This window comes from Rissa tridactyla, chromosome 3, assembly GCF_028500815.1.
Source record: "Rissa tridactyla isolate bRisTri1 chromosome 3, bRisTri1.patW.cur.20221130, whole genome shotgun sequence".
NCBI classification, from domain to species: Eukaryota; Metazoa; Chordata; class Aves; order Charadriiformes; family Laridae; genus Rissa; species Rissa tridactyla.
Window position 1 is genome coordinate 29,025,428 of NC_071468.1, and position 23,210 is coordinate 29,048,637.

At 35.6% G+C, this 23,210-nt stretch overlaps 1 protein-coding gene across 1 annotated transcript; it reads left to right on the forward strand.

Moving 5' to 3' along the window:
• Positions 1 to 49: 49 nt before the first annotated feature.
• On the forward strand, positions 50 to 22,008 carry DYNC2LI1 (dynein cytoplasmic 2 light intermediate chain 1). Its single transcript, XM_054194875.1, has 13 exons — positions 50 to 168; positions 893 to 1,010; positions 2,270 to 2,304; positions 2,709 to 2,778; positions 3,788 to 3,876; positions 5,960 to 6,146; positions 8,612 to 8,680; positions 10,081 to 10,158; positions 11,012 to 11,088; positions 11,435 to 11,505; positions 11,958 to 12,055; positions 13,976 to 14,068; positions 21,872 to 22,008. Exons 1-13 carry the CDS (start codon positions 155 to 157, stop codon positions 21,929 to 21,931), a joined length of 1,059 nt encoding a protein of 352 aa, XP_054050850.1. The 5' UTR covers positions 50 to 154; the 3' UTR covers positions 21,932 to 22,008.
• The last annotated feature ends 1,202 nt before the right edge of the window (positions 22,009 to 23,210 follow it).

Sequence of the window (23,210 nt, forward strand, 5' to 3'; positions counted from 1 at the left end):
GGCTGGAAGGCGGGGCGAAGCCGCGGGACGGGCCCACTGAGAAGCGGCCTCCGTCCATTTCCGTGCCCGTCCCCCTCCGAAACTACAGCTCCCAGCGTGCCCTGCGCCGTCCCCATGGCGACGGGGAGCCAGGCCCGGGCCCTGAAGAGCAGCGATGCCCAAGGCCAGGTAACAGGGAGCCCCTGCTCGGGCTCGGCGCGGGGGGCTTGGTAGCCTCCCGTCTCGCCGCTGCTGTGTGAGGAAGGAGACAGCAGCCGGGAAGGAGAGCCTAGAGGAGGAAGGGAGGGAGGTGTATAAGGGGCTGTTTCGCCCCGAAAGCGAGCGGGGCCGGGGGCAGGATCGGGGCACGCCTGGCCCTTGGTGCGAGAAGGCGGTCGCTCCCCTTAGGGACCCCATAGAAAAGGGGGAGGCCGCAGGTGGCTCCGAGAGAGCCCGAGAAGGGGATGCCCCGTTGTCCCGAGCAGTGACACCCCCAGGAAGCCGGGGGCAGGTCCTGAGCCCTCCCGGGCCCACTGAGCCCGGACCGGCCCCTCCGGAGCCGGCGTCCGGGAGCTCCCGGCTCCAGGGACTGCCAGGCTGGGCTGCAGGGTGCTGCGAAAAGCCTTAATCGTTACAAAACCTTTTAAATGTGCCCTAAATGTACTCAAAACAAAGCCTGCCGCAACAGGGCTGTGCCACGAATGCCTGTAGAGGTTACCTGGGGAATTTTACTTAACCTGGTTTTGTTAAAAGTAGTTACTTTGACAAGCAGAGGGCAGGTGACGTGAAATCATAATGACAATAACACAATAAAGCACAATACCCTTCATTTATCCATTTACATATCTTCATGAATTATGGTCTACTGTCCAATCTTTTTCTCTAATTGACAACCTTTGTTTTTTCTAACTAGTGATAGTTTATGGGACCTTGCTATAGCTGAAGTGGAGAAGAGAGAAAAGCCTGACGATGATGGCAAGCGTGTGGAAGTTTGGGAAAAATCAGTATTATTTATGGGAAACAAAAATGGGGTAAAGTTAAATCCTGTATGATTCTGTGCTTTTTTTGACCGTAGTTCATGTCAGGGAAAATATCTGATAAGTATGTGTCTCACTTAATTCTTCTAAAGACAAAATGCGTCATGTTCTGATTCTGCAGAGAGTGTGCATTACACAGAGTGTGGACCAATTAGACATTATTACAATTCAGAAGTTCAAGTTTATGGTTTGGAGAGCCAAAACTTCAACCATTGTTATCGATGATGTGCTAATTCTTTGAGGTTTGGCTTCATTAATTTTTCTAAAAGTAACTGCCAGAAATAATGCTATCTATCTTCTTTAATTCTTTGACATGTCAAATTTCCCCGTGTAAACTGGTAACAATCCAATTTAACTGCATTGATTGATACCAGGATTGTCGTAAATAGAGGCCTTGGCATCCTGCTATGAATTGTGTCTGTATCTGTGTCAGACAGATTTGAACATGGGTTATCAGTGATTGCAGGCTTATGATTCTATATGTCCAAGGTTTTACCTCATTGTCCCATAAGGTGGGTCGTTAGTATGTTCATATTTTTCTTCTGTTAGCATTTATTTGAAAAGTAAATAAGGAAATGTTTGCCTTTTTGACCAAGTGAGTAATATTTTTAAGAATACAATTTTTAATTTAGAAGGATTGGTATATGTACAACCTCTGATCAGCAATTTTAAAAATACTTTTTTCAGAGAAAATACAGTGACTTTACACAATTTCAGATTTACCTGAAATTCACTGATTTTAAGATAGGAAAGGACACAGGAGTAAATTGTTGAAGTGCTAGCCCCTTCAGTGTGGCATGCTACTCAATGTCTGAATTTCAACAGTGTAAAGACATATTTTTCTGTATGTTTATTTGTATTTTCAGCATTCTTTTTATTTTCATCTCATCAGTAATAATTTAATTCCAGTGGAAACCAAACATTAAATAATTGTATTATTAATAATTAAAAACTGTTAGGCAGTTTAACAGAGCTGGCCAGGTTGATCACTAATGTCTAAATTTAAGCACACTATTCCTATTAATGCATTTATCACATCTATTAGTTTATAATTATAATAATGGTAGTGCAACCTGATTCTGACAGAAAGTTGGCAGTTAAGTTTCCACTATAAGGCTACAAACAATTACATGAGTTTACACTTTTCCGGTACTTTATTATTGGAATGTTAAACGAGCGAGTTTAATTTAGTGATACAACTTCTATGCTTTAATGACATTACAGTAGGGTTATTCTTTGTTTTTGATTTCCAGGGAAAGACCACTATTATACTGAGGTGTCTTGAGAGGTATGTGTTACATTTTTAAAAGTAGTTTTCAACCGTGGATTAGGATTTTACATACATAATATAATTATATTGTGTGATAATTCATAATAAATGTATACAGATATTGTCTTCTGTGACTGGTTGATCACTTATGGATAAACTTATTTCCCTTCATTACTACCTGTAATCTGACCCCTTCAGTCCTTCTTCTGCGGTATTAGAGAGCTTCAACGGCCCTGTGTTCAGACTGGTGCTGTTCCTTCTGTCTTTAGCAACTGAGACCTGTTGTCTTAAAGCATCCTCTCTGTGCTGCTTTTTCTAAGCCAAATTCTGAACTGACTGATAAATATAATTTAGTAACTGTGGCATTAACTTTCTTTATTTAGAGGGTCTTGACAAAATGAAGTTATTTTTCCTTAACATAGGGAAGAGATTCCAAAGCCAACATTAGCCTTGGAATATACTTTTGGAAGAAGGGCAAGAAGACACAATACAGTGAGTATCCAGAAAGTATAGTTTACTATATCTTTTTATATATATATACTCACACACACAAACAAAATAAATAAGTGTTTTATTTTTATGTATAAGAACCTTAGGGTTTTTAGCTTATTGTTTGTGAAACTTAAAGGGTTTTTTGAATATCACTTTATTAAAATTAGCTAGCATAATTTTGTATTTTAATCTGTAATATGTTTTTACCTCTCACTAAAATGCCGTAGATAAGGGACCAAATTGTAACACAGAGCAGTCAGAGTCATTTCTAAAACCTACCTTGTTAGTCGTGTTTGAGTAATATAGGATGCATGCCTTTAACTTTGTCTTTAAAATACAAAATGAGTACAAACCAATGAAGATATTTTACAACCATTTTTATGAGAGAAGCAGTCATCTTAGAGGATATTAAGTCATAATTAAATTTTTGGGTTACGTGTCCATATCGCTTAATTTTGCACTGCAGATTGTGTTGACAGAAATATTGAACCCATTCCCATCTCAGCGCAACACTGCCCAGCAGCAGTAAGCGTTGCTGTAGGTAATTGCTGTTTCTATTACTGAAGCAGAGAGTGGAAAATCTGCCTCTGTCTGAAAGATAAAAATCACTTAAAACTTTTCCCAGAAACTAAATGCAAAAGTAGAGATTCATTACTTTTCCAAACTTCTCAAAAAGCATTAGTCTTGAGCTGCAATAAACAAAGAGAACCTGATTTTTTTTATGTTTATAATTATTTTTTTTTACGTTTATCATTAATCATGCTGCTTCCTGACTTTTATACTTTACTCTAGTCATTTATCAAGAGTCATAAGCATGCTAAGAGTCTTTCCTAAGTGTTGTATGGGATTTCTTGAACGGGGGGGAAGTTGTTTGGTTTTGGTTTTTAGAACATACTAATGAAATAGTATGTACTCTTGTTCTAAGTCACTTTCATGAAAAGCCAGATGAAGATCTTTCTTGGTGTTGCATGGAAGCACATATTTCTAACATAAAGAAACTCTTTTACAGCCTAAAGATATAGCTCATTTTTGGGAACTAGGTGGTGGAACCTCATTACTGGAACTGATTCGAATACCAATCACTAGCAACAACATAAGGTAAGTGATTGATATTACAATTCCAAAGTTAATTTCAGCTTTCCTTTACACATAAGTAAATCTCTAGACCTTTTATTGTGTGAAACTCTTTCAATATGTATGATAGAACACTTATGAATTTTTCTAAAAATCATGGTAATACTACACATACTCTACTTTGACCTTCCTTTTCACTGTTCTTTCGTAACAAGCCAAGTTCTTAGCAATCTCCAACAACAAGAGAGAGCAGTAATGTGAAGGAAATGGGTTGGCCTTAAGCAGATAGAACAAGAAATACAGAAAAAGAGAAGACTTAGTATCTTTATGCTCAGTGAAAGAGCAGAAAAAGCAACTTCAGGGCATATGCAAAATAAAATCTGGCTTCCTACTTCTGTGTGCAAACACAGATGCTAGCTCTGTGAGGGGCAGTATTTTAGGATGAAAAACAAGGCAAAACACGGTGAAAAAAGAATCTCTGGATTTTGGGAGGTGAAGTGACCATACAGAAGAGATGATGTTTCTAAGAGGGACTAAAACTACTGAAATGATTTGAAGACAAAAGGAAACAGGATTTTAGAGAGAATTAAGAGAATGTAGTGAGAAAAATCCGTTAAAGTGATGGAATAGCATAGGAAGAAAAATGCATGAAGAGAAGTTGAATGAAGAAATTAGAAGGTGATGGGGGATGCATTTTATGTTTTTTCTGGTTAGGGAAGATGGAGTTGAAAGTGGAAGGGGGGAAAAAAGGATCAAAAGATACTGTTTGTATTATGATGCTGTTAAAAAAAAAAAAAAAAAAAAGGAGGGATACAATTTTTATCGTGTGCATTTGCTACTGTGAGAGACTAAGAAGGAAAAATCCCCACTTCTGGCACGTGAAGCTTTTTGTTTCTCGAAGAGCTTGGGGGAAAAATCAACTATTGTTTTTCAACTATTGCCTGAATGAACTTAATTGAGCTCTACCTCCATCAGTCTTTTCTTCCCTTTTTACTGATAAGGAATCTTCTGATGTGGATGATTTTAAGATTCTTTGATGGGATAGCAACATTGTTCTCTAATCACTTGTGTTCATAAGGCAATATTTTAACATACTAGTAAAAAATTCTACCATTTCAACTTAAATGTAAGTGCTTTTCACTGTTTTTTCTCATCTGTCTGTAGTCAAGCAATTTGCTTATTTAAAAGTTCCATGAACCATATCTAGTTTCACGGAGAGACGTTTCACCAGATCTTCTTTTCCCCCACAGCATTTTAAAATGAAATTGGACATTTACTTTGCTTTGTCGTCTTTCTAATACCACTCTGGTCTGGAATCCCCTTTTTCAAGTCAGGATGGAATGTGAAAAGATGATGGCATCCATTTAAATGGCTGCATTTGCGATGTTGTTGTTTACAGTTGCACTTTAAGGCAGTTAGAGTTTTGGAAGGCAGGGTTTTCAGAGGAGAGGGGCTTATATGTAAACATTTCTCATCATAATCTGCCTGGTAATTGCTAAGTATGTCTTGAGTACTCTGACTTTTTCCGTTCATCTGTCAGAAGACTTTCTCATATGCTTATTTGAGGTTCCAGCTAATTCTGTGGCACAGAATATTGCCCTTAATCAGTTTTTTCCATTTCATATTACAAAAGAATAATGGAAGTATAGAACTTTCTAATACATTAATGGTTAGGAAAGATTCTAATCGTTTGCTAACATTGCTTCATCTGGGATTGCAGAGTTAGGAGATGGCAGGGATACATGAGAGTAGAAGTCCCCAGTCATACAGGAAGAAGGAGCTAAATGGGCTCAGGATATTTGCGTATTTTACTGCTTTGAAACAAAGTCTCCAGAAACAAAATTTGATACATAAAATCCCCCAAAAATTCTGATGGAAAGTTGCCAACATAATAGTTCTGAGCAAGAAACGATCAAAAGATTTCTTGAGAGCTCATAGTATCCTTAAAAGAGCCATCTCCCTTTGTTGGCACATTTAATTCTCTCTTAGCATTTGTATTTTCACATTTGTTGCTTTCACCGTTTGTACTACAGGTATGAAACCTGTATATGAAAATGTTAACTGTCTCACGTGCTAAATATTTGACCAAATAATGCCTTTTTAATAGGTCATTTGCTGTAGTCCTTGTATTGGATTTGTCCAAACCTAATGAACTCTGGACTACTATGGAGAAACTTCTGCAGGTCACCAGGAACCACGTGAACAAAATTTTAACCAAACTAGAAAAGACAAATCCCGAAGTAGCTACTGAAATTAAACAGAGGATGCGGAACAATCTGCAGAGGGATCATCCAGTAAGTTACTTCTAATATTTTCTCCAGATGTCACGGGCCTTTATACAGTTAAAGATAATGCTTTTGAAAATCTTAAACAACTCTTTTAGATTTTTATGCATGACTGAAAATCCATTTGATGTAGATGAACCTGTTCACTGGAAAATTATAGCAATTTAATAAAAATTCAATAAGAGCAGAAACAAGGAAAGAAGGTTTCTTATATCTTTTTGTTAGATATCTAATGTGATTGTTATGGCATGTTACACCAATCAAAAGAAATAGTTTTAGAGTAGCAGTTTGCTTTTTTCCCCCCTCATCTTTTTAAAATGAAGATGAAAACTAGAATGTACAAAAGTCATCTAGCAAAAGACTAGCTGAAGGTACAAATTTAAGCAAAGAATATAGTTATAACAGCCATCAACATGACTATATACTTTGCATTTATTTAAATGTCTATCACAAACTCAATGCCTTTTGATAATCTGACAACTAATTAAATTATAAAGTTTCAGAAATGTTAACATCAGTCCTTTAAACATAATTGCTAACTAAATCTCTCGAAAAGCTAAACTAGATTATGCGCAATAGAAATGAAAAGTCATTGTGCATTAAACCTCTGCAAATGTTGTGTGTATATAATGCATAAATAAGTATTCAACAATTCAAAGACTCGGCACATAAATCTAGTTACTGAAACTTCTGTAAAATGCTGCCATACAGCAAATGCTTAGATAGCTCAAAATTGAAAAGTAACTTTTCAAATTTTTGAGAAAGCAACACATGCACCACTCAGTAGATTTAGAGCATAGGCTTTATGGATTGGATTATGGGCTGTATTATGATTTCAGTTTTTACTTATAGAGAAGGTAATTCACAAAAAGAAAATGCCTACAAGCACTCTCGGCAATAAATCATGACCACAGTGTCAAGTTTACATATAGAGGCTTACATATCAGAAAACTGCAACCTCTTTTTCAGTAAGTAAAAAGAATAATGCCATTAGCTCTTAAGAAGAGACGACTTGTACTTGCCCTATAGGGAACACAATTATACCTTCTAAACTAGAATTTCTATACAGCCTTCACTTGCAAGCAAAATGTTATGTTACTGCTCGGTTCCCTTTAAACTTTCCTCATCGTTCAAGAAAAAATTATGTCAATTTTGTGGGAGGAAATACTATCTTTACAGTCAAAGTAAATGACAGTTTACGCAAATTTTATTTGCCTTTTTATAGCTAAACATATTTTTATGATAAACGGGAACTGATGAGGTACTTAGAGGTTTTTTTAAGGATTAGATATATTCCATTGGCCTGGATAAAGGATTATTGGCTGTGATGATAAAGCATATCAATTGCAGACCTTGTTTAAAAAGGCTGGATGCACCTACAGGAGTCCATAGTAAAAAAAATAAATAATTCCATAGTCAAAAGATTAATAGGGTTCAGTATGCCAGTTTAAACGTTTCTGATGTTATCCCAAGTTAATTTTTTCTTAGTTAAGAAACTAAATGTAATTTTTAACATCCACTGTTAAGTTATGATAATTTTGCTCAAAGCATTTGCCTTGACAGTGTATGAATGAAGCCATTATTTTGCCTCTCAAAGTAGAGGATTTTCAGTATGTGCACTCCTTCCTGTCTGTCTGACTGACTGTCGTTTAACCTGTATGTGAAATAACCAGTTTTCGAAGGGAACAGTTAGGTTAACCTCTGCTACAACACATCTCTTTTCCACTCTGCTGCAGCCAAAGCAGCTTGACTAATTGCATGAGCACATGAGGGGATTGTCTCATTTCATATGGACTACAGGAAAGCTTTCCAGATAACTTGAGAATTATTATAATCTACATATTAAAACTTTTATCAGAAGGTAACTATTTAACTGTTAAATCTACATCCCTATAGCTGTTTTCATCCATTGGTATTGATTTGCATTTTCATGGTTGTTAGGTGACATTTCCTCTTGCTGCTGATATCAAACATTTGAAAATCACATTAAATAATTTTTAACAGTTTGGAAAATGTGATGTGGGGAAGACAAATAGGTAACACAAGCAAATCATCCAGCTTAATTTTCTTCAGCTTTTTTCTGCATTACTTTGGATATGATGCAAGGAGCGGGAATGTGTCAAAGAGCCAGTTCTACTAATCCAGTCTGGCAATTGTTCTGTGACTGTATGGGGGTTTTCCTCTCTTCCCTTCCCATTTAATGTTGGAGCTGGAGTATATAGTGTAAGAGCCCTTTTATGCCAGTAGGTGTTCTGACTGCTCAGAGGGATTACTTCCTGACCATTTATGAAGAAAATGAGAAAATTGTGGAATATGGTATGGCTATTGCGTTAAATCTATTCATCTAACATAAGGTTTTAAAAAAATAGACCTCATCTTCTGTGAATTAATTTTAACCGCTTTCAGTTGTCTTAACAGTTGCGATTTTCCACAGTTTGTTTACACTGCTTAACTGTCATATATCTCTTTAATAGGATTATGAGTTAGTTGACCCTTTTCCAATACCCTTGGTGATAATTGGAAGCAAGTATGATATTTTTCATGTAAGTAATACTTAATTTATTTTTTAATAATTAAAAGATTCCTGGTAAAGGTTCTATATACTAAAATCTTGGTAATAGAATAGTAATAATTTGAACGAAAGTACGTCCAGTCAGCTTTCTACCACAAAAAATCTTTCACCCAACAATATTATGAAAGGTGTACTGTCATTCCTTCACAACATACTCCCAAACTGATGATTTTTGTGCTGTACTTGAGAAGTGTTGAGATATAAGTTGCTGCAGACCAGAGAGGGAAGCAAGAAAACATGTTGATGACTTCCTTTTATAATGAGAGAAATCCAACTCCAGGTGTGCATTCTGACAGCAGCTGTAAGTTTATGGCAGTGAAACAGGGGCATCTCTCAGGTCAGCTGGCCAGATTTTTTGCTAGTTGTGGCAGCATGAACAGTATCATTTCAGTCTGCAACTTTTTTTTTTTTTAAAGTATTACTTATGTTTTTAGAGACAAGTGAGTAATTGCATCTTTTAGAGAGGAGAGGAAAGAAATGTCATAGTACTGCTGGATTCTCCCCCAGGACATTAAAAATCCAAACAAACGCATACTTAGTTTTCAAGCAGCACTTGATCATTAGAAACTAGAACAGTATGTTTAATTTTTAGCTGCAGCTGGCAGCCTGTGCTTCTCTGGATGACTACACAGTGCATAGATACTTGGCTGATTCTTTGAGTTACTTAATTCGTTATTAATAAGGTACTGTGCCTTCTTTCATACTGAGGCTTTATGCTGAGCCATGACCTCTTTAAAAATCTGTGACTCTCATGTAATAAGCACAGAATAATATATAAGCAATAATTCCATTGGAATCTATGGACAGACTCCTGCAGGCTTCACTGGGATGAGGTTTTCAGCCACTTTATCCAGGCAAGGCCATCTGTATGATCTTATATTAAAGAATGATTTATGAAAAGGTATTTTTATGCACCTTTCACATATTGCAGGTATTAGAATTTATCCAAAATATATTAGAATAAAATATTAGAATATACCCAAAGGTTTACTGCAAGTTAAATATCTTCATGAAAAGAAAAAACCCTTGTTCTTCTGGTAGGCAATACTTCTACTTCTAAAAATTTAAAACAAAGTGAAACAAATTAATTGAAAATTGAATACATATTCCCAATTAAGAAACTTTTTCTGGACTAACATCTTGCCTGAATTAGGCTCCCACTATAAAAAAGAAACAAAGGGAAATTGTGACATTTCTTTTCAGAGTAGGCTGTTACTGATTCTATCTTAAGATATAATTATGCTGACAGCTGAAAGTCTCATATATATTGTCGCCTAAGTGCATTGCAGTTTATACTAAAAATGAAAAGTTCTAGCTGTAATATTTTGTTTTTTATTTCTTATGTATATGTTCCAATGTCAACTTTTTCAGGAGTTTGACTCTGAAATGAGGAAAATTATAAGCAAGACACTTCGATTTGTTTCACATTATTATGGAGCATCATTAGTGGTATGTATATTCACCTTCTAACTAACGATAGAGAAGATGAACAATATTTGTGTTACAAAACAATATTTTAAAAAATCGAAATGTAAAACTCCAAGAGAAAATGGGATTGAATTGGTTTTACACTTCATGAGCTGATCTGTCAAGCAGGTTACGGGTATTTGCAGGGGATGGATGGGTGGATGGATATACTTTGTGAACAAACAAACTACATAATTCCCAGTATCAGCAGAAACTAAATCCAGATTCCCATTGAAATGAGTGGGAGAAACTTTGTTTCCCACAGTAGGGATCTGACTTCTTTCTCAAAGCCACGAATCTGTTAGGTTACAAAAGCCCTTAGACAGGAATAAGGATGTTGTTTGAGAAGATATTCTGGGAGCTGCTTTCTGATAAATCTGTACTTGTTCTGCCACTATCAAGCTGCTTTTATGATGTGTGAACCATTGTGAACCATTTTAGTTATTCATTACATTTCTAAATGTTTATGGTATTCTGGATAATTTTTAATGTATTTTAAAATCTTAATAACTCATGAGTCTTGGGAAAAAAAATTGTCTCTTAAAGGGCGTGCTTCAGAAGTTGTGAATCAATATTTTAAAATTTATTCTTTAACCTTTATTTTTGCTATTTTTCATCTAATCTTTCTTGATCTATATATTCAGTGACAAATACATTCACATTTTGGAAAGGGAGGGTGAGATTTTTTATTCTAGTAAATTCAGTGAACATATACCAAATTTACTGAGGTCAGGAATTAGCCAGGCTCTATCTGAAATCCTCTATGTAGATGACATAATGTAATAATTCTATGATGGAAGATCAAAACATATTTTTTGTTTTCTGATTCATTTAGTTTACCAGTAAATCTGAGGCTCTCCTCCTGAAAGCCCGTGCTCTTATTAATCACCTGGCATTTGGCTATGATAAAAGGTAACATAATTACTATTAAATGTCTTGCCTAGAATCTAAAAGTACTTAATAAAAAATATTTTAATTACCAAAACTTTTTTTTTTCCGTAAATATGATCTCTGAAAGATTCTTTTCATGGAATTTTACTCCTGTGTCTCAGCTGCCTATCTCTGCACAAGTGATAACTCCTTGTTTTTGATGCCAAAACTGATGGATTAGAAACATGGTCACCACTAGAATTGAGTATATTTTTATTTACCTGTATTTGTATGCAAAGCCCAGGAAGAGTCTAATCTTGGCTAGAATAATGTCATTTTTCGTTGATTGCTAAATGCTCATTTGATACATTTTCTTTTTTTTGTTTAGCAAGTCTGTATCAGTGGATCACAGCAAACCTCTGTTTATACCAGCAGGCCTGGATTCGCTCAGCCAAATAGGTTAGGACATTTCCTGTTCATCGTGTTTGTTGCTTAATTGTTTTTGAAAAAGAAAAAAATTTTAAGCAAATCAAATATAAAGTGAAATTACAGCACATCGGCATCAGTTTTAACGGATTATTGAATGAAATGGCTTAGAAATTTTAGAATTACGATTCAGTATTTATATTATTGAGAATTACTTGTGCAGTTTTTGTTAGGTAGTGCATCAAGTATCGTGTCTTCTTCAAATAGTAAAGTACCAACAAGTTTAGATCTAAAAGAAAAAATAATATACAATACCACTCAGCCCGTTTCATGGCAGGAGATCAGTGTTCTTTGAAACTTGTTGCAGCTTATCACTGTAGAAGGTAAAACATTAAATTAGATGGATCATTATCCGAAATGATTTGATAATTTATGTTGTCATGACAACATACTAGTATTACTTTGTGCTGTGCTGTAATCCTTAGGACCACCACCTGCCTCTGATAGTGACATTGGAAAGATGCATGCAAACACACCGTTGGAACTGTGGAAGAAAGTATTTGAGAAAACATTTCCTCCCAAGGTAGGTATTGACACATCTGCTGCACAGCTTCTTTTCCCACAGAACAGTAGTAATATCACTACTAATTTTTGTCTTTCAAGTCCAGTGACAGGAATTTCAGTCTCACTCAGCAGTCCTGTGTCTTCCAACCTCTTTAAATCATACGTTTTTAAAAGATACAGATTTGTATGTAGCGGTGCTTTGGTTATTAGCTTGTGCATCTTCAGTCATCTTCCTACATTTAGTAATAATGAAAGTACTGATGCAGCCCTCTGTTTTTTCCAAAGTTATACCATTGCCTTTCATTATATTGAGAGACAAGCTGTACTCAACCCATTTGGAATTTTATAAGGTGACATATCCCCGAATGCCTAAACCAAATGACAGTGATGTTCCAAGAGGAGAGCCCTTCGTGGCTGCAGCAAGCTGTTGATCCTTGTTCTCCTAGGGCATGAGGTTTTAAATAAGGCGAGTGTGTTCCTTGCCAAAAATCTGTCATTTTGCTATAGGAAGTGTTTGGATTTGCAAGGTAATTAGAATCCCTTGATCCCTTGGTACTTGATAAATTTTGTACATATCTCAGAATTTTCTGGTCCCGAGAGTCAACCCCCCCAAATACTTCTTTTCAATAAAAGTAATTGCTGCTGTTAGGAAATCAAAATTCTTTTCTATTTGATCTGAGCAAATACAAGCTGCTGCTTTCCCCTTATGTACTGGACTGTATCACGGTTCTTTATCTCTGTCCATTCCTTGCCCTATGGCGTACCTGGGCAGGCAAGGAAGTCAGTCAAGGCTATGAAACTGTGCCTTAAATTATGGTGCACAAACCTAGAGTCTGTGGATCTCCATTCTTAGAGAGAAGGAGTCTGAATTCACCCTTTCACCGACACATATCAAAGCCTACAAACTATTTCAGGTGGCTTGTGACCAGAATAAATTATCACTGAGATGCTGCTCTCAGTACAGTATGCCCCAACATGATAAAGACTAAACTTTAGTTTTCAGAAACTTTTTTTCATGTTTTTTTTCCACGTTATTTTTGCTCGTAGCATTTTAAAACACAATAAACAAACATTCCCTCCTCCACTCCCCACCCAATAGCTCCCGAACTCCCCCTGAAACAGCTGGAGAAATGACTACATTTCTCATCTTGCAAGATCCAGCGGTGTTCTAAAATACCAGTCTAATTAAAGAAGATTTGCCAAGTAGATTTCCAGTCTTCTGTTTTGGTTCCAAAATATGCTTTAAACTTTAAAGCTGGTTTTATGCATTGTGAATTTTTTTTCCACTGCCTCATCTAATAACACTGATTTATTGTATTCCATCATTTACATAATTGCATTCTTTCTATTTTCTGCTTTCCATTTTTTATGAGTAAGAAGAAATATGCGGGACAACATTTAAAAATAGATTCTCTATTTGATATTGTTTCTTTGTATGAATATATTTGCTTCTTTGGAATTAAACTTATAGTTCCCTCAAGGTTAGTAAATGACATTTCAGGTATTTGGCAAAAAGATAGTAAGCAATTTCTCAGCTATTGAAGTAATGCTTCTGGTAATCGGAACTGATTTCTAGTCTTGAGTATGAAATGCTCTAGCAAGAACAACCTTAACTATGCCCAAATGTCATGGGCCACAAAGGCTATTTTTATTTTGAGGAGAGAATAATAAACTACCAAATAAGAATATTTTCTTTTCATTTAAGATCTAACTGCACTATCACTTTCTCATCATTTTACCAGTCTAAGGTGTTTTTTTATCTAATCTGTGTCCTATAGCACAAAATTGTTCCTTAAATGCAGGATTTTAATATTTGTTTTTATAATATTTGCTTGTATTAAAAGCAAATGCTTACATTAGATCTACAGCATGGCATTTTCTTGTTAAAAGAACAGAAGATAAATTTCATCATTTGGGGTTTTGTCCTGTCTTCTTTTAGAGTTTTTGTGATTTACACGATACCAAGGACCCTGCACAGGATTTACAATACGCTGAGTACGAAGTCGATGTCATGAGAGCTCAGAAAAACCAGGTGTGTTGTTCTTCTCCAATTGCTGTTCACAGTCAGGTGTTCCAGAACCACCAGCATTGCTGAATTAATTGTAGAATATACCCGTAGTCCCCTTTTTGCCTTTAAATAACTTAAACTTTATTTTTCAGCTCAGTAGTTGGTTGATTGTTTTGGGGTTTTTTTGTTTTGGTTTTTTTTTCCCATTGTTAGATCTCAAAGTTTTGGCTCTCTAGTTTTTTTAGAAATGAATAATTTTCTCTCTAGCTCCCTCCTAGAATTATTTCACTAAAATAATACTTAAGCAAAGCTGTGGAGCTTTCTTGGCAGTAATTTCTTCATTTCTGCACCCTCTACTCTCATTTGGGTGTTGACTAGCAGAAAGCTTAGGAAGCAGCATCAAGGCTTGGGGTGGGGGCGTTCATTTTTTTTTTTGTCTTCCTCATTCAAAACTTCTTATTTGAACTGGAAGGGTACTGAGATGGTAACATATCTGACTTGAGTGTGCAGGCTCTGTATGTTTTATCTTAAAGAGACCAAACAGAATTATTCCACATAGTGATATTTGGCTTAACCCCTGAATTCCAGGAAAGAGCTTTAGTGGGGAAAGGGTCTCTTATTTTTTTGTATTAATTTTGAAGTGTTTCTGCACTTCCCTACACTTGTGGTGAATTAATTTTACAGAAAAATTCTGTGGCAAACGAGACAAAGGTTAGAACATTGCCTTATAGATAGCAGTGTATAACGTCACGTGAGTAGAAATACTGTATATAGTCTTCATCAATATCGTAGGCACGGGTCTGTTAAAATCGATCCAAGATTATAGTGTATTTTTCTTTGTTTGGAAGAGGTATATCACATACTTATTCTGGAAACTCTTTCATACAGAGTCTGTTGTTTCACATGTGGAAAATTCTTTGCTAGAATGACTGAGAAACATTCTGCTCTATTCTCACAGCTTATATGTGGGCTATTTGTACACCATTTAACTTCCTTGTGGACCAAGTTACTGTAGTTAAAAGAGGTTTTTCTAACAGTGCTTTAAGATGATGGATTGTACCAATCCCATGCTTTTACAGCCACCCACTCTTAAGATGAAAGGCAGTTTTATTGAATTGCACTGTAGTTAATCTCAACTAACCCTAAAATACCATGGCAAATTTCATCTTTTTGCGTGCTTGTAAAAGAAAGCCAAAGGATTAGATTATTACTACTATCGCGTTTTTGTAGACTTTAGTTAGATTGCATAAGGCAGTAAACCTGTAGTTACCCGATCCAAAGAAACACGTTAATAACGTAAAAGAATAAAGCAATTTCAAGAATCCCCTGCAGTCTTTGAACTTGCACATTACCTGTAATATCCTGTTAATGTAGGCATCAGTTCTGAATTGCTGTTACATCAAGAACAGTCTTAGAAATCATTAAAATTTGTAAAGCACGTTGCTTTTGGAATTTATAATGTAATCTCACACTCAGTGTATCTATATATCTCAAAGTAACTAGATGGTGTACAAGGTTTGTTATTTTTAGATAATACTTATGTCTTGCAAAAGAAAAAAACAGTATGCATTGATTATATCATGCTTAAATCATACAAGAAATTATTAATTTTCTGTTTTTAAACAAAAAAGACAAGCTTTTAGAATCTTAATCTGTTCAAGGGCATTGCAAACCAGCATAGCTTCTTTTAGTTGGACTACTACAAGTAATTTAAGCATTAAAGAGAAAATTACTTTTGTTATCTGCAGCTATTTCCTAAACTTCTCTATCGTGAAGTTCAATTATTACAAGATTATTTGCACATTATCAAAATGTTTTATACTCCAAGAATTTAATTCAATTTGAAATGCACCAAGATAGCAATATACATCTAAAATAAAAGAACTCTGTAGTTGCAGTGATTCTTGAAGTGTCTTTGGATTTCCCGGTTACATGGAAAGTGGCACAAAAATCCTATTTTTAAAGCAGCATTTTTAAATGCATTGTAAGTCTGATATTCTTTATGGAGTCTCATGGTATCTATTGTGTAAGAGGAACAGTATATTAAGATGTTTAATATGCAACATGTTGCTATTGAAATCATGCGACATAAGGCAATGTGAAAGTTTTGTATGATGACAGTGTATATTTTAATATCATTTAAGTGCACGTTATCATTTTTCTCGGTTACTTTCGGTTAATTATGTCACTTTGGACTCTAGGTGATAACCAGTTTGGTTGTTTATCTTAAAGATAAGCTTTAAAGGAAAAATAAACACAAAACGCACCAACAGAAACAAAATATAGCCCCTGTCAGTGACTCTGATAGAAGAACGAGCATACCTGACTGACTTAGTCTTGGTCAGACTGCTTAACAATACTGTAATAGATTTATAGATAACTGGGGCAATACAAAGTTTAATTAAATCAATTCCAACTTTGCAACCTTGGTTGAAGGGTTTGTCTGCAGCTACAGTTTGTACATTCTAGCAGAGTAAAAAGTTAAATTCTCGAGTATAAAATTAGAAAACAGTTTAAAAAAAAAAAAAGTACAGAAACAAGAAAGTACCTGGCTCCCTCTCATGTACTAGCTGCCAGCTGGTATTTATCTGATAGGCTTTTTTGGCTATAGAAGTTAAAAGACTCCAGCTCATCAGCACCCTCTCACAAGAGCATTTTTGTTTTAGACCAGATTATTTTGCTTCCTTAATATTTTCAGAGTTAACTATGAGACCCACCTGCTTTATTTCTAGACCTTTTTGCTCTATAAAACTGTTGGAAGCTATCTTTTCCTCACTGTGCCTTTGTTCAAGATAGATAGAGCACATCTCTCTTTTTCAACTGTGTCCTTTCAGAATTCTTTTCCTAGTTCTTACCCTAGAGACATACAACGTGCAGGTTTATACCAGATAGTGCTGCTGCAATTGTTTACTGCTCTTTCATTCTCTGGAGTTACGCTCTGAGAGAGAGACAATACAGCACCTGGGACCTTTTTGGAATTCACATTTTTAATGTATTTCTTGACTAGCTGGTTCTCTCTGGGAATGACTGGAATTTTGTGCTCTTTGCAGGGCTTTCAAGAGTCAAGAAAAACATGCATTTTGCATATTTCTTAGGCCTTAAACCTGAACATACGTTACAATTGTTCATACAGCCCACATAAAACATAAACAAGATGGCAAACTTGTCATCTATTTCTCTTCATTCTCTGCCAGCTTTTTGGCTTTTGATGGTTTTAGGTCACCTTAATTTCACTTTAAGTACACCCATAACTTGAATGAGAGAGATTTTTTAAAATAATATTGTTGATTAGCGCTGCACATATACTATCTGCGTCTGTAAGCACCTAGGATTGCATGAAAGACTTGTTCCTTAGTTCCATCTAAATGTTTGTGGCAGTGAGATGGCACATGCAGGTGTTCTCTACCACAGAGATATCTCTCTACCGCTCTGTCTTTTTGAAGGTTTTGGTTTGTTTCAAGTCTCAGCTATCCTGTTACACCTTCTATTGCTAATGCTCAAAACAGGTGATTGGACCTTTTTCATCTGGACGTTTGACTGCAGCTTCATGCGTAGAAGCAAATGATAAAACTAACCTTGAGCTCGAAGAATTGGATAGCCTCCCAACTGGGTACTTAAGAAGTCGGTGTCACGCAATGCCAAAGTCCACGCTGACTGGTCCTTGTTACACAAAGGTACTACTTTAGGGATTGGTGCCAGTTTTAGGTGAAGCCTAATGCCATAAAGCATACTCAAACAAAAAAAAAAAGCTAGATGCCTGGTGCTGTTAGGCATCAGCTAACAAGAAGTAATGGAAGCGGATCTCAATGAACAGGGCTGTAACTGTTAAGACTTCAGCAAGTTTTAAACAGAAGAAGGGGAGGTTCTATAACATCTCGCAAGGAAGCATAGCTCTGTTTCCCCTAAAATAGGACTGAGCTAATTAACCATGTCATTCACAACTAAAAGTCATCTTGGTGTCAGATTTGCAGCTGGGACTGTGGTGGCCAACAGAATGAGCGCTATATTTTTTCAGCATACTTCTCTGATGTGACCGTATTGCAGAAATTCAGGAGACAATTTCAGTCTCATTCAACAAACCAGAAGATTGTATATTGTGTGATGAACCTCCTTGGTCAGACCACTGTTACTGGGCAGAGAAGAATGACGGGCACCTTACCATGGGTAACAGAGCACCAGCATCCGTTGTTTTCTTCAGAGCAGGAGCAGTGCTAGTCTTCATATTGTGGAGGAAATAGTTATTTAGGATGTTTACTCAGCCGCCAAGAGTAAGCTTTCTCATTTTCACATGAAAGCATGGCCAAAGGGGTACAAAAGGTATTTTTTTTTTTAAACCAACTTAAAGACCATTATTAGGGCACTGTTATTAAATTTCCTACTGAAGTTTGGTGCTTCAGATTTTTAATCCTTATTTCAGAGTACATGGCTATTTTCACCATGGTCCAGATTGAGGGCACTTTCAGTAAGAAACTTAATGAAAAAGAAAGTTAAAGTCTTGTCAGTCCCTCAGAACTGAGGAAATGCAACAATTAAGGCTTTTCTTACAATCTTAATTTTTCCTCCTTGTTTGTAGGCATTATAGCATTGTCTTTAATTACATGATCATGTACTATTTTGCTGATGTCTCAATTCAATTGTTCAGTATTTCTTTTCATCATCCTTATTCTTTGTGTACCTTATGTCTCAACCTGCCATTCAGACACTTCAATGAACACAAAAGTATTAATTTTTTTTCCTCTGAGAATGTGTGGTAATGTTATCTTATCTGAGTGCCTCACAAACATCAGTTAAGTCTTTCTTCCCAGTCCCTTTATGAGATTAGGTGTGATCTTCCCCATTTGACAGATGAAGATTTTATAGAAACACAGAAGTACAGAAGCATTAAGGTTAAAAATTCTTTTAAAAAAATCCACTTTATGCTAGTGTTGAGACATCTAGGACAAGCTTCTAGGACTAATAAAGCTTAAAGCACTCAGAGCACATTGAAAGCATGTTTAAATTGCAATTGTTAATTCTTTGTAAAGCTGATCTGTGCCCCCTACACTTGGTACCCAGAAAACGAAGCATAATGCTAGCGTAAGTATTTTGGCATACTTTGAGATATATTCTTTCATAGGATCTTCTTTCAGTTTGGAGAGAGGATCTCTTAGCTGATTGCATAGTTACAGTATATTCCAGAATTCTGCTTGTATTTGCAGTATAGGACATCATGAGCAGGAAGGTGCCCTTTTTCAGAAGGGTCTCTGGAGCGATCTTTAAGTTGTATTTGCAACATCTTTTTCCATTACATTTCTGACTTATGGGGATCTATTTTACTTTCTATTTTACATGAAAACTAAGAAAGTGTACTTTCCTGACAGCATTTTTCCTCCTGAATCACTGAATTTGTTAAAGATTATTTATTTGTAAATATCCTCCCATTCAGTCCCTGGTTGTTTTGGTTTTTTTTCTTTCATTTCTCATTGTTTAAACATTAGTCCTACCTAGATATGTCTCTGAAATAAATATTTATCGTTTTATACTTCTACATGTAGTGGAATAGCTATACAGTTTTAATATATGCTGTGTTTTTGATACTTTGCATTTCTGTATTGTTTGTAATTGCCTTCTACCTAGCTAAAATTACAGCAAAATAAATTCTGCTAAATTATCTGCCTCTTTCTTGAAAGAGTTTAGCCAGATGATCAATCTGTAAGGCTAATTATTTAGGCAACACCTGTAGACATGACCCCCAGGCAGCATTGTCTTTATGCGTAAAACTTCATTGTCTAATTTTACCCCTTCCTGTAACCTTTGAGAAAGTTGTTAGAATTGAAGTTATTTACTTAGCATAAATCAGGTTACGTGAGTCTTAAAATATCACAGTATTCTTTCTATTCTTAACTGTTGGCAAGTTTCCAACAGTTCAGTATGTTCCAAGATCATAATTACTTTGTATTAATAATGAGGGAGTGAAAATACTGAGTAAAGACTGGCTTAGAGAAAGAACAGTTCAGTAGTACTACAGTTGTATTTAATAATGCAACTTAACTAGATTTAGACTAGACTCGGTATGTTCTGTGTCACTCATGAGTTATTTAACTGTAAAACTAGACTCCTGCAAGCAACATGAAGAATATGCACTAATTAAAAATCCTCTTACTGCTCGTAAATCTGTGGTGCTTCCTGAAAATTTTGCACTGCTGACAAAGCTGCTGAACTGATTTTCCTGAGAGAGACACAATTCCATTTATTATTTCCATGCAAGTTTTAGATGATGATTTCTTTGTTGCTCTGCCCTTTGTTTTCTTCTTCCTCCCTCTGTGATCTGGATTGATAATTAATACTTCTGTTAAATTCACCGGGTGTGAATTTTATTATTTTTGTTGGTTCTGGCACCTGTATACCTACAGTGAAACCTCCCTTACTGTGTTAAGTCCATTCTATTAAAATCAGAATAGCAATCATATAAAACACATGCCTGCTTTTGAGGCTCTTTGCTACATTTACACTAATCACTGGCTTATATCCACCTCTTTTCCTGATCTAAGTAAGATACGCTGACTTTTTTTTACAAGCCAGTGCATGGTTACATCTAGCAGTACCTCATTAGATTATCCTCTTCCTGCAAATACATTGAAAGCCACTTTATTCTTGAACAAAAAGCAATCATAGTGCTTTCTAAATTAATTTTTGCTGAAAAATCTTCAGAAATAATTCCTGACAGTACGCACCACTACATAAAATTCAGGAGATGAAATTATTGTTTGATAATGTTGCTAGAACTTTTTACTATAGGCTTCAAAATTCCCAGCAGCACATTTGACTGAAATGAGGTCATTTGTCTACCATGCTAGTACTCAGCTGATGTCAAGTGTAGCATAATGTAGATTGCCTCATCTTTCATACCTAATTTGCTTTCTTTATAACTCCATGATTTGAGCCTCTGCTTTTAATAATCTAATTACTATCTAGAAGATGCATATTTTTAATTACCACATTGGGTTTGCATTTTATTTTTACACACAGATGCTAACTTTTCAATCCACTAAACAGTACAACAGAATATTTTAAACTACTAATTGAAAAACTAAACAAAAGTAAAGGCAGGGCATCATTGTCATTAGTAATACACTTCCTGAAAAACTTCAAGCAATGATGAATAATATTTCTGCAAATATCCAGTACCGTAGATTGAATAGATATGGTATGTCCATTTCTTTACACCCATTGCATTCCCCTAACATATGTATCTGCTTACTGCTTCCTGGACAAGCCTGTGTTCTGCAAGGGTTTCTAAGGTCCTCTGTTAGCTCTCTCAGGTTATCACCACTGGCGATGTATAAACTTACAGAAGTTCGATTCAGTCCTGTGCTTAAAAAAAAAAAAAAAAAAAGAAAAGAAAGCAGGCTTTGTTATTCTAGTTTCTTTTCTGTAATCTTAAGGAATTGCCAATCCGTTTTGCATCTTGAAAGGGCCGGACTTCATGTGTGTGAAACAGTAATTTCTGTTGGGTAATTCTACTTTCTATTTTTAAAGCACAGGTAGTGTTACATTTCTGTATGTTCATAGGGAGCCTGGTTTCTCAAACTGAATGTCTAAGACACCACCCAAAATTTCTTCTACCCTAGAGAGCAAGTATCTAGGCCTAAATAAATAAATTCTAGCTCCTTATGTGAGAACAAATGTGGCAAATAATATAATTTTGTTAAAAAGCATGTAGTACATTTTTTTCTACAGTGAAAAATGTTTGTACATGCTTCAAATGTTTAGGTGGCCAATGTTTGAATGGTATCACTTTTAATAATGAGGAGATTAGATTAATATGTCTGTCTGTTTCTGTTTCAGGAACTTGAACAATACAAAAGAAATGCCTCTAAATCCTGGAAAGAAATGGATTTTGACTGATTGATGAAATGCTATAGGTGTCTTCAGGTTAACACAAAATTATTTAATCATTTTAACATGGTACTAGCAATTTAATCTGATGCAGTTGAAGATATACAATATCAAACTACAAAATTAATATTTATTAAGCATTCCTGTTACTATTTTTAATAAAAATGGCTGTTTATTCATTCAATCCAAATTTCAGTGTATCTTGGTACTGACACAGAGTTTTAAGAAGTGGGGAGAAAGGAGTTCTAGATTATTCAGAGATGGGTCTGACTGCGAAGACTGGCATTAGTCAGTTCTACCTATAAGTTATAACACATTATTTCATTAATTTTTGAATGCTCCTGTCCTAAACATGTATTTATTTCCCACCCAAAACATGAAACTGCATAGTAAATTATGCTAGGCATCTTTTCCTAGTTCCTTCCATGTATAATTCAAAAGCAAAGCTTAAGAATATATTTGCATCATTGTTTGATGTATTTGAATAGGATAGTTCCACAAAAACTGGCAGAATAAAGTGGAATTAAAACCAGGTTTGATGTGATCTAAAATTCAGAAGTTTTCTTTATCTCTGTTTCAGTATCATACAGATTAACACAGGAATTATTTCTTGCAATGTATAATGTTGTAATAACTTTGCACACGATTCAGAAGGCAACATTTCTGTCAAATATGCAAATGCTAGGAAGTCAGTCTAGGCAATTTGTCAGCTATTTGGTTAGTGGTGGAAGTATCATTGATTCACGTACAGCCTAAGCTGGTGAAATGCTACCGTAAACCAGATACAGCTTTTTGTCCATGGGCATCCTCGCTATTACGAGATGGCCTGAGTGTTTTGAGAATACGCAAGACAAGATCTAGATTAAAGCCAGAGGTATCTCTTGAGAGCTAAGACTTCTTGTTAGAGAATAAATGGCTGAACAGTCACTTGGCAGATGAGATCGTAAGAACGTTCCCTGACAAACAACCCTACGTGCACATAAAAATGGGAAAAACAAACTAATGTGGTATCTTTCCAGCTCTTTAAAGTTATATGCTATTTTTTAACATATTTGTTCATCACATATTTTTCTGATATAACGTTTGTATCTTAGAATATTATACATAAAGATATTAGAAAAAAATCTTGGCCTTACACTGAAGTGGAGAACTTGCATTAACTGGAGGATTTGACATTTTATTAACAACAAAAAAATTGTTCTGGTAATTCACAAACTGTTTCCAAAACAATAATGAAACAACTCAATAATGAAAAGAAGGAGCGGATATAAATAACATAATTGTCTTC